Genomic DNA, 13,037 nt, shown 5'->3' on the forward strand with positions numbered 1-13,037 from the left:
CAGAGAGCAATTGGAGACCTGTCATAATGCACTGTAATTTTTTGATACATTTTTTTCCTTTCCCTCTATAAAACAGGAGACGCTTAAATTTATCTGTGTAAGTTACTTTATTTAGGTATGTTTCGGGCAACGTTATTTTTTGTTTTTAATACAAACAATGCATTTAATTTATATGTATTAGGCAGCAATAGGTACGCGGCAATCAGACTATAAAAAGTTATTTTAGTTTTGTTATTACTTTCGGTGCTATAGATGTTGAAACATTAGTGTCATATAAATAGGACGCTGGTCCAAAACAATATGATACTAAGTAATAAAAGCGAATGTATAGATAGACTGACGCCCTTGATTTTTCGCGTTCTTACGCTTAGCATTCATTGTTCAATGCTTAACAACTACATTTTTTTTTACTTTTCTCAATTGAATGCAATTTACATCTAAGCTTTAGTGTAACTACAATAGAGAAATAAGTAGTAGAAAAAGAAAAGTGCTGAATAATAATGTTTAAATTTGAAAAAAAAAAGAAATACGCATCATACACAAAGTTTCCCCAAGTTGGTGTACAAACTGACAGAAACTTTAGCGAACTGAAAGTGAAATGTTGTAAACAAATCACCTACAGAGATATTCTTTTGTATATTTTCAACAGTGACGCAGTGCAATATAGCTATAGTGAAGGAAACAGTTCGTTATGATGTACATATAAAGAACAATCATTATTTTCTGTTGTACAATTATAAAATTCGTTATAAAAATTTGATCTCTGCTATGGAAAGGATATGAAAATAAAGGAGAGTGCTAAACATATACATAATACATAATGACAATATACATAATGATAGAGAAAATTTTTCTTAAGATTCCAGTGTGGTTTTGAATATGCTAGATATTGTAGATGGTCCGAATAGTTATCTGCTATATTTTGAGAATTTTTTCCGCAAGTAGAGATCTCCTAATACATCTTCGTGAATTTGGATTCAGAGCAACCGGTAGGCTACTCTGCAAAGCAATCGTGTGTCTCAGTATCCATTGACTGATTCAAGGGTTGAGTAAATACATATGCACGGAGTTCATATGACTACAGATTCGACTGGGATTTTAAGTTCTCATTGCCAAATAGAATGACAGCATACATCCTGTTTCGTGAACGATGAGGTGGAGCCGACTACATAATGAACATATTAGAATTGAACAGCCTCATGTTATCCTACAATAGCCATATGGGAGGTGTCGACTGCTTCGACTTACTGGTTCAAAAAATTAGAATTGATATAAGATGCAAGAAGTGGTATTGGGTGATATTTTTACAAATTATTAACATGATGATCGTAAACTCATAATTATGTTTACGAAACCAACTCAGTTCAATATGGATCTTCGGACATTTACACGCAACATATCTGTATATCTATCATATATATCAAACTTGGTGGTCACCTCTTCAAATGTATTCATTGATGATGGAAGCGGTTACTTCATTATTGAAAGAAAGACGTAAAGATGCCATGACAATAGATGCACTTGAATACCATTATCGTACTTTGAAAAGTGTAATGTCACATTGTGTTTCAAAGCGTTTCGTCAAATACCAAGAAGGCAAAGAAAAATAAACTTTGAATCAAAGCCAAACACGTGTAACAAACTAGCACATGTAGATCGAAATTACAAAATAGCAATTATCTGAACTTCAAACGTAACTGTTTAGTGTTCTAAATACTGGTATTTGTACGTTATCTTTAGTTATGTGTCATATATCTTATTTTGTATAATTTTCGTAAATAACATCAATACAAAACACACACACACACACACACACACACATATATATATATATATATATATATATATATTAATCTGGAAGACTTCGTGCTTCGATAGGCCGGCCGTGATCACTCATTGCCTCGAGGCACTTAGCGGTAAAAATTTGAATTGCTTTACTCAAGCAATAGAATGCAATTAGTTAGGAATATGACCTTTCTAGTATATCAGAAAGGACCAGCGTCCTATTTATAGGACAGGGCGGAAGTCACATCTGATGCGCAGGAAAAATCAAAATGTTATATTTTCGTGATACTTAGGCAATAAAAAACAAAACCGAAATCTTAAAGTGAAAGAAATCAGAAAAATAATAATTTGGTCCCAAATGGGTAACTTGTTAAACAATTGCTGCACTGTCCGCAGTCATGACACCCTCACCAAAGGCCTGGCATATCTTCCGCCCCACTGCAGCAGCGTTTGACTCCAGTTTAAGTTCTTACAGCACACAAGATTGTATTCTTGTAGAGGTATATATAAGTGTAACATTAATATAGTATTTTTTGTTAAAGTTTCCTGTCTGCTTGAACCATGGCATTCACCATCCCAAACCCGTCAAGTCGAATCAGCGAGCAATCATCCAGTTTGTGAATGCAAACGGACACCAATCAGCTGAAGTGTCACATCAAATGAATGACGTCTATGACAATGCATATGTATCGAAGACAACCTTCGTGGATTGTGCACAAATGTTTCGCACAGTTCGAACAACAAAAAGATATCTTCCCGTCCCGCACGCGTGCATGTTAATGACAGAGATCACAACAGTAGTGCGTTAGATGAGTAAGTTCGAAACATTAGACATTCCGTGCGAGTATTCGAGCGATAATCACGGAACTGAATACGAGCTATGGAACAGCAGAAACAATAGTTAAGGACAGGAATACCACAAATTATGGGACAGGGAGTGCCACGATTGTTTACGGAGACACAACAGCAAGAGTGTATGGGTGCGTTACTCCAACATTTGATGGATCACCATACAGAGGTGATTGAATTTTTGCTAATTGTGGCAGCGGTTGAATCATTGTACCACTACGCTCCAAGAAGATCAAGTTCCAATGTCAGCTGTCAAAGTCATGATGTCCGTATTTTTAGACTACAGAGGATCATTACTGCTTGATGTTAAACCACCAGGAGATTCCATTAATACCAGCTGCTACTGTGCTACGTTGACCCCTCTTCCGAAGAGCATCAAAGTAAATTACGTGGAATGCCCATGGCAGGTGTTAGCGTGCTACACTCTAACACCCATCCCATGTTGCCTGATAGGTGCAGGACTTCTTCCTACAGTTCAAATTGGAGTAGCTGTGTTATCCGCCGAATCTATCAGCCTGCAATTTTTAGTATTCGGTCCACTGAAAAAAGCAGTAAAGGGTCATTGGTTTCAAAGTGATGCTGCGGTTTCGGGATACAGTCAGTGATTGGTTCGCCCAACAACCGTCTGATTTCTACCTGGACGGAATTCGTCGGCTTGTGGCACAGTGGGACAAGTACCTAAATACCTACGGGAACTTGTGATCGTAAATACCAAGACACAATTACCATGTAGCCATGTTTTAACTGTAAACTATTTGCTAAAATACACCTACTGATAGTGAATGCATGGGCTTCGAACATGTGTCATTTGATAATTCCTTACACATTAAAGTATTAAATTAAATTAGGAATGGTAAGCACTGTAATTTTTAATTGTTATTTAACATTTCATTGCAATACTACAAATATAAAGCAGAAGTTTCTTAGTTAAACAACACATAATGGCAAACACATTTTTAGTGTTTTTCTTTAATAAGTTCTGATATTATGCATAAAGTAATTACACTATGTGAATATGTCACGAATTGCCAGGAAAGCACTGATACTGTGGTAATATCTGGTAAAATACCATATCATGTTGATAGGGATATTATACTGTCAACTTGACTGTGCTCAGTTGAAGAGTCCTCTTCTGTTGTATCCTTTGTTATGTGTTTGTTGTTCTTTAATGTTATGAAAAATTGAATTACTTTTTGAAAATTCTTCAATTCCATATAGGCTAATTTAAGTCTTATTATCATGACTCTCTCTATCTACGTAGGCTCGTTCAGTAGTCTCGTATTACCACAAATGGACGATGCATTTACCAAAGGTAATTTCCGAACTAGAAGTAGCTGTAACGATGTACGTTCTGTAAGTTCAGGCATGAAACTTCCAGTGTGGAATAAGAATTCATGAATAATTCACAGGAAACGGAATCTCCCTCGTCGTTTCTGGCTTTCGAGGTCTACATGATGGAAGAGGTTGTGGACAGGGACTTCGAAGGCAAAACCTCGTCTGCTGGAAGCATTCCTCCCCGTCAGGACATTGCATGTCTTCACAACTTCTTACAACATCTTTGTCTCCACATGGATCAGTGACATCTGCAGCATATAGGAAAGAAACAATCAATTCTCTCTTTTATTAAAAGATTAAGTATTATCAATTTAACTACTCTATTTTATAATTAGGACATTTATAAAAGATTACAAAATAATAAGAAATTAATTCCATTTTTTTGGACAAATTATTTGAGTTATTTGTAGTAATTTACCTGCATGAGTCGCAAATAATGTTACCTAATTAGTGCGCTGCCCGGAACACAAAGAATACTTCAACTCTTATTAGTGGCATTGAATGTACAAATGAGTTGGAATATAGTTTTCTATAGCTTAACGTGGCGAGCGGTATTTCTCTATAAGCAACTAAAAGCTAATCACAACTTGGATCTTACTTTATAAAATTACTAGATGAAATACACGTTCTTCGCACGGGGAGAATGGAATGAAATCTTTTAGTTTTATGTCCCCCGATTAGGCTCTTAAGGCTAAAGGAGACGATGATTAAAGCAAGTGAGTGATGATGGAAGAATTAGTGGAACAGGAAAGCGGGGGGAAAAGGGAATACCTCCAGAAAACCCACGATCTTGTCTACCACAGATTTAGTTGACTGAGAATCGAACCACGAACCCCATGCACCAGCGTTTAAGCACTCTACACTGATTTGAATCCTTTTTCCCTTAGAATGTTTATTTCAATAAAAATGAGATAATTAAAAAAATTGGCATAAATATTCAAAGACCCATCCCCACCGAACACAGCTTTCATTAAGTGATATGATTAAAAAGCTAGCTTGAAGTGAGTTGTAACTACCTTCCAAAAGTCTTTCGAAACAGTTCAGATGTTTCTAGACGCAGAAAACTTTGAATTCGACACAAATTTCAGTCATTTTTTATATTTATTTGTCACCTTACATTATTTGCCGATAGGAATGAACTTAGACTTAAACGGCATTGGGGACATCACTACTCATTTCAGTGGCCCCGAAAATTATGGACTGCATACTAATATCAACCGTTTCTTACTCCCATAGTATTTTTATCCAGATTGAAAGTCATATGTCTACCAAGTTTGGTTAAATTTGCTCCAAACATTCCGAAGTTTTGCTAGAATATGCAGTCATAATCAAATAGCCAAATATATGTAGATGTGCGAGAAATGCCTTCCGCGTTGCCCTCGTAAATTCCCAATCCAACTACCATGCCCGTTCGTGCTTAAACTTGGAATTAAATGTCATGGCAAATTGTAACCTAATAGCTTGACGAACAAAAACTATGGATTCTATACCAATCTCAGCCATTTGAGACATAATATTTTCATCCCTTCTCACCCTCCTTTCCGATGGAGAATGACCTTGAACTAGAGACCTGCACGGGCCGGGCCCGGCCCGAGGCCCGAAACTATTTGTTATTTCTTTGGGCCGGGCCGGGTTTAGGCGGGCCGACACTGTTATTTCTTTGGGCCGGGCCGGGTTTGGGCTGGCCGACACTGATTTCTCTTCAGGTCGGGCTGGGGTGGGGCCGATCAATTGCAATTCTTTAATAATTATTGACTTTCGTTAAACGATAATTGTAATAAAACCAAACGTTGAAGAAGTGTGTTCGTGAAAGATGTTACAAAGAAAGCAATAGCTATTTACAGTTTGTGTTGCTTAGCGGCTCCACTTTCACTATAGAGGATTGCAGGCCTTAGATTTTTGTTACAGGGAATGGAGTTTTTGTTCTCTCGATGACAGGCAAAGTTCTAGGAGGCAATGGTACCATTCGGGACGCAAGCGTCAGGTTGTGAACCAGAGTTTAGAAAATGTTTCTGAGGTTAGGTCAAATTAAGTACTAAATTTTGAGAAAGATTGGGGCTCGAGCTAATTTTTTAAAAAAAATTATCGGGCCCGGGCCGGGCTTGGGCATAGAATTTTTAAAAACTTATCAGGCCGAGCCGGGCTCGGGCCGAAAATCTCCAAAACTTTTCGGGCCCGGGCTGGGCCGGGACTAGGTACGTTCGGGCTGGATTGGGCTCGGGCCGAAAAATTCGGCCCGTGCAGGTCTCTACCTTGAACTATAATTACCTATATGTAGTGTAATTATTAATCTCAGAGACATCGGGAACTATAGATTAGAAACTATTATCGGTCGTTTCTGATTATTTTTACGTATATACCTTTTGCTATCTCCCTACACGTGCTAATAGGGGTTAAACATAGACTTGAATAGTACAAGAACTGTCACCAATGAATTTGGGGACTCCTAAAGCTATGGTCATATTCGGCACTAATGTTGGTCGTTTTTTATTATTTTTTCATGTCGTCATCTCCTCCCCCCCCCCAGAGAATATTGGGCTAAACTTGGATTAAAATGGTATGAGAAGTGTCGCTATTCATCTCAACGTCCCAGAAAACTATGGACCTTCCACTAATACCAATCGTTTTCGATCATTTCATATGTTATCCTCATCAACATTCCTTAGGTGTATTTGGGGGTGTCACCCATAATGGAGGATGAACTTGGACTTCAAGGTAATCGGAACTGTCATCAATGAACTTAGAGATCCTTAAAACTATGGACTCAACTTTAATATCTGTCTTTTTAATTACTGTTTTGTCTATCCCTCATCTAGGGCTGAACTTTGACTTAAACGGACGCTGAAAACTAATAATTTGATATTAATATCAGTAGTATAAGATATTGTTACGTCACCATTTCACCCATCGGTGTACTAATGGGGATTAAATAGTATCGGGAGTGTCACTATTTATGTAAGCAACCCCCAAAACTATGAATTCGACACTAATATCGGTTATATGTCTATCCCTTCCTTTCCAGTAGGGGTACTACGGGCATCTAACGCCAACTGGGAGCTGAGCTTGGACTTAAAAGACACCATAACTGTCATCAATCAACTTAGGGATCCCAAAAACTATGTATTCGACATTAGTATCGGCCATTTTGAATTATTTTTACATGTCACCATTCCTCCCAAATGTAATGGAGTTAAATTTGGATTTAAACGGCAACGGAAGGCTCACTGTTCGTCTTATCAATCTCGAAAACTACGGATTCGACATTAATATCGGCCGTTTTCGATCATTTTTATGGGGTAACTGGCTACAATAACTGCAGGGATACAATAACGCCGTTTGTTTTTCAACTGTTTACAGCACAGACACTAAGCAAGTGGCAGCATTCTTCAGTGTGCCAATGCATGGGAAGCACATCTGTTGTTTTTGCGCGTGAGTTGATTTCCTGTGGTGTAGCGTGTGTGTTGTGCAGCTTTTGTGTTATCAATTCAGACCAAAAAATTTGAGAACAGAAAACGTAAATAAAGTTTTTGAAGTTCTTTATATTAACATCACTACAGACGCGTAATGTGTAGGAATTTATAGGGTATTTTTATATATAAAACACAATGCTCAATAACGAGTGTATCGACTGTATTTACATGAGTCAATGTGTTAGTAGAGAGGAGTGAAACGATTTTATGTTCATTGTGTTGTGTGGCTGCAATAACGCCAACGAGATGGATGCAATGGCATTATTGTCTGGTTTAAAGTTTCCACACCTCAGAATGCAATATCTAGTTTTCAAGGTACTGGCATATATTCATTCAAGGTACTGGCATATATTCATTCAAGGTACTGGCATATATTCTTTACACCAAGTACCATCTCTTCCGTGTTTCCGACACAAGCTACTACTGGAACTGAATTGGACAACAATAACCAGCCACCCACTGAAGATATCAACTGTCCCCAGCCGTCAACATCATCTGCATATGTCCATGATACTGTAGCTAATGCTTTGTGTGAGTCTTCTCTACATCGTCCAATGACAGCTTGTTCACTGAAATTACTCCAACTCCAAAAATTAACAGATCTCTTCCTGGAAGGAATAGATCAAAACACGTCCAAGCAGTGGTACTGACTAGAATTTTGTTTAACGAACGTCCTAACGTGAAGGATAAAGGGTCAGCTTTGCAAGCAGGTGGACCAAAGAAAGGGAGTACTTATAAAGAGAATGGCGAAGGTAGAAGTTAAAAAACATGTTATCGCAAAGATAGCTCCTACTACTGCGTTACTTACAATGAGTACTATTACGAAAATACGGTAAAACTATTGATTGGTTGCAATGTGGAGCCTGTAAGGGGTGGTATCAAGAAACTTGTGATAACATATTACCTCTTACTGGACACTGCTCTTCTTGTTCCAAATAATTGTACTTGTTCCACCGTATCTCATTTCACTGGTTTCATGATAATATGAATAATGGTAACCTGGCCTTATTGTATCCATAGCCTATACAACCGCCATTTCACTTTGCGTGACGTTTTTTGTGTATTACTCGTACCTCATATATTTTTCCAGGTTCTTTACACTATGTTGTAATCAGTGAACACTAAGCTACTAAAGAATGCCACATATATTTTATTCCGTCAAATATTAAATGTAAAATCCTCGAAAAACTAAGAATGGTGGCGTTATTGCATCCAATTACCCTCGGTCCCCCCTTCCTACTCCTCCCTAGGTGCGCTAGAAAAATTTTACCCCGAGAGCACTCTTTTCCAGACTGTAAGTAATATGTGTACCAACTTTTTTTAAAAATTATTCCAGGCGTTCCAGAGTTAAGCTGGAACAAACACACACTCATTTTTATATATAGAGAGAGATAGCCAAAAAATATATGTAGGTAATTTACTGCAGCTTGTTCAGTCATGTCCTAAAGGTCCTTCAAATATTTTATGTTCACTTTCAAAGGCTTCTTATTTCAAACTACTCATAGAAAATTTTAACAAAGATAATTGCAATAAAGGTCTGAAAGACATAAACAACGTAAGGGATTTTAAAACAAATAACTTTGTGAATGAAAGTTAATGACTTCCAAATGCCATAAACTAATTGGTCATTCATTGAAATTTCAATCACTATCGCCTTCCAAATTCAACACGACACTTTCTCCTTACTTTCAGAATATGTTCAGGTCGCCCTTTTGGTAGGCTGAATTAGAGTAATATTCCATTTAGCACAGAGACCGTATCTCTCTCTCCCTACATTATGTTTCCACCAATTCTCCTATTATCTCTTCCTTCCTAACATTTTGTTTTCATCAATTCTATTACATCTTTCTTCCTACTATCTTGTTTCCATCAATCACCTATTACCTTTTCCTTCTTAGCATTTTGTTTTCACCAATTCTATTGTATATCTTTTCCTAGTATCTGTTTCCACAAACTACCCTATTATATCTACCTTCTTACTATCTTATTTCCACCAATTCTTCTATTATTTATTTATTTTTACAATTTTGTATCCACCATTTTTCCTATTATCTCTTTCTTTGTACTACCTTGTTTCCGCGATTCTATTGGATAGAAATCGACAATGGTCATACTGGAGTTAAGTATAGTCTGGAATTAACTTGAGCTTTCTTTTTAACTTTGTGCATTGTAACTTTAAAATTTGTTTTTATATTGAATTTTTGGCTATAGGTTTTTAATATGAAATTAAGTTTTGAGCTTTATCACAATTATCTGGCATAACTTGATGTGTTTTGATGTGTGATGTGTTTTAGGTTGCGGGATTTAGATTTATGGAAGCAATGAAAACACCATTTAGATGTTCATTAATGTATATTTGAAAAACTATTTTTTTAAACATTAGATCTTAGTATTGGTGTTTACGATTATACTTGCACACATATCACACAAACGTTGAAATATTATAAATTTGTGACACACAATAACAATGGAAATTGAATATAATAAAGTAGAGTATCGCGGCATACATAGGGGTCTACAATGTGTATTGATATTCAATTAAAAAGTACTAGAAAAAACAATATTTTCATTTTCAGCTATATCACAGATGAAATAAATTACAGAGCTCCTTACCTTCGACACACTGGAATTTAATACAACATCCTCGACAACAGTCTAAGCTGTGAAAACACTGCAAAGAAAAAAAAGTAAACAATTATTATAATAAAATCAGTGATTTATGCAAATAAGATTTTCTTGTATTTCCCTAAAACCAATATAAGTATCTGTAGTACGAAATAAGCTCTACTCTTTATTAATACAGGATTAATGGTTAAAATATGGTGAATGATTTCTTTTAGCAGCAACTACTACAACCATTTGATGCAATTTGTCCGATAGCCTGATCCGTTGAGACAGGCAGCATCAAGTTGGAACACGTTATGACTTGTCAGTCAGCGTCCAGAGCCGTTCTGATTCGAGTTGTATAGAAGTGCCAGAGAAACTCATGAAATGTTGCTCTGAAGATTGTTTACAAGTGGTATGAGTCTTTTAAAAGCGTATGTGAGTCAGTAGAAGACGAGCTACGTTCGGGACGTCCATTAACCTGAGAATAAAAGAAAATCTGCAAAAAGTGGCAAAAATTGTTTGTTCAAACGGGAGAATAACTAATCGAGAGCTTACCAAAGAACTAAAAATCTCGTACGGGTCCGTATAAAGCATTTTAACCATCGATTTGGAAATGAGAAAAGTGAGAGCGAAACTCTTTCCCCGATTTTTGAGTGAAGAACAGGAATTCTTGGGCGGAAAAATATTCCTGTCTGTCCACATTTACCGTACTCTCCAGATATAACGTGACGCGACTTCTGACTCTTCCCAAAATTAAAACCGTGCTTAAAGGAAAAGGTTTTGACAACAGTCCTGACATTGAGAGGGCCATGACAAAGCCGCTGAACGTTCTTCCAAAAGAAGCCTTCCAGAAATGCTTCCAGTCATGGATTCAACGTTGGGATAAGTACATTGCTAGCCAAGGACTGTACATTGAAGGAGATTAAATCAAATTCCATGTAAGCATATTGCTTTGTTTCTAATAAAAACGATTCACCGTATTTTTTGATCATACCTTGCATATAGAGAGCGCAGTGACCAAACCTGCACATTTAAATTATATTACTGTGCATATCAATTCTCAGCCCGACCCCCTTCCGCACATCCCATCCTGAAATCATTCATTGCATTTGAAACATTGAACTTTTATAAGTGTTTGTGCCACCTGGAATGATCGTTGCACTAGCGTTCTTTTTTTTTTTTAGTTCATTTAACCATGGCGCAGCCAAATGTGGAATTTACAAAGGAGGAGTTGCGAGGTATCATCAAGTTCTTCCTGCAACAAAAGTCCTCGAAGGGAATTCATGATTGCATTGTAAATACATTGGGTGTGTATTGCCATTCATGCTGAAAAGTGTGGGGAAACCAGTGTCAGTGTCTGCTCTGGAAAAAGTGGTTCAGGTTCATGATCTAATTTTGAGTAACTGATGACTTACACTCTAAGCAACAGCTGAGACTTTGCACATATCCAAAGAAAGTGTCTGGTCAATAACCCATGATCAGTTGGACATGCACAAGCTTTCTGCGAAATGGGTGCTTAAACCTTTGAACGCGGATGACAAACGCAAACACGTGACATCTCAGTTGATTTTGTGGTATTTTGCAAAGTCCAAGGATGATTTTTAAATCGGCTTTTTATCCAGGATGAAAGTTGGTTCATTAGTTTGATCCTGATACCGAACACTAATCATGTGAATAGCGTCACTCACGATCTTCAAGACTAAAGAAATTCAAAGCACAGAGGTGTAAAGTGCTTGCTTCAATATTCTGGGCAAGGATAGTGTTTTGTTATCAGACTACCTTCCAAATGCACAAACACTACTGCAGTCTTCTGGTGAAGTTAAAGGATTCTATTTAAAAAAAAGAGTACGTGAAAACTTGAGAAAAGGTATGTTGTTTCTGGAGGACATTACTCTCGTTCACAAGGCTGAAAGAAGAGTGGATTTTCTAAAGGATCTAGGGTTTCAGTGCACTGATCATCCACTTTACTCGCCAGACCTTGCGCCCTCTGATTATTATCATTTCTTCACTAGACTAAAAACAAATTCTGAAAAGAAAGAAATTTAGCAGTGATTAATGTGGTCATAGTAGCTGCAGAACAGTCCTTTGCAGACCAGAAGATTTTTTTCCTGAAAGGTTAGGGAAGTTGGAGCAACGATGTGCCAAGTGTGTTAAGCTTTCGAGAGAATGCGCTGAATAGTAAAAAGTTTTCATGCCTATAGCCAAATTCCTTCCAGCTGGCCTCGATTCTACTCCTTCTGGGTCTACAAATCGGAAATTACATGTGGTCGTAAAATGCCAAAATGACCTCAAATATTTAATGATACTTCCAACAACATCACTAAAAACGGTTTGTTCACTGAAATCTATGAAATTACTCAATGACTGAAGAGAATTGTATTTTTCTTTCTGTAAATAGTTCCACTAGAAATTTAACTTCTTGATTGCTGTTTCTACCTATCTTCGGGGCCGCGGTGGCTCAGTGGTAGAGCGTTCACCTCTGGTGTTTGGGGTCCCGGGTTCAAACCCTGCTCCCGCCAAGTGAACTTTGTGGTGGACAAACACCATGTGCGTGGGTTTTCTCGGGGTTCTCCCGTTTCCTCCCACTTTCTTCATTCCACCATTTCATTCATCTCTGATCATCACCGTCTCCTTTAGCCTAACCGGCATAACCATGGGACGTCAAACTCAAAAATTTCATTTGATTTTCATTTCTATCTATCTTGGACAGAAAAAACAATGATAGATGTTCCCTGAAAATTCGAGTAAAGAGCATTTAAAACATTAAACATGTTTAAATTGTGTGTTAATCTAAATTTAGAATTGGACGTTCAGAGCACAACGAAATGAAGTTCGGTTATCAAAGTTATGAAGAACGGTACTCTTAAGTACAGTAAAACCTGCCTTCAACGGACCCTTTATTAAACGGAAAACTTTCTTAAAGGGAAATATTTCATGGTCCCATGGATTTTGGAATAAAAGACATGTAAAAGTCCCTTCATTAAGCGGAAA

General features: G+C 37.2%; 1 protein-coding gene across 1 annotated transcript in view; it reads right to left on the bottom strand.

Annotated features, from left to right (window-relative positions):
• Positions 1–3,464: 3,464 nt before the first annotated feature.
• Positions 3,465–13,037, bottom strand: part of LOC145665753 (uncharacterized) — a 32,937-nt gene continuing 23,364 nt past the window's right edge. The window contains exons 3-4 of the mRNA XM_081732884.1: positions 10,053–10,110; positions 3,465–4,217 (exon numbers count right to left, since the gene is read on the bottom strand). Of these exons, the coding sequence (XP_081589010.1) occupies positions 4,027–4,217; positions 10,053–10,110 (249 nt within the window). The 3' untranslated portion in view covers positions 3,465–4,026. The remainder of the gene's footprint in view (positions 4,218–10,052; positions 10,111–13,037) is intronic.

The sequence above is a fragment of the Thermobia domestica genome, chromosome 1 (genome assembly GCF_964235325.1).
Source record: "Thermobia domestica chromosome 1, izTheDome1.hap1.1, whole genome shotgun sequence".
In the NCBI taxonomy this organism is placed as follows: Eukaryota; Metazoa; Arthropoda; class Insecta; order Zygentoma; family Lepismatidae; genus Thermobia; species Thermobia domestica.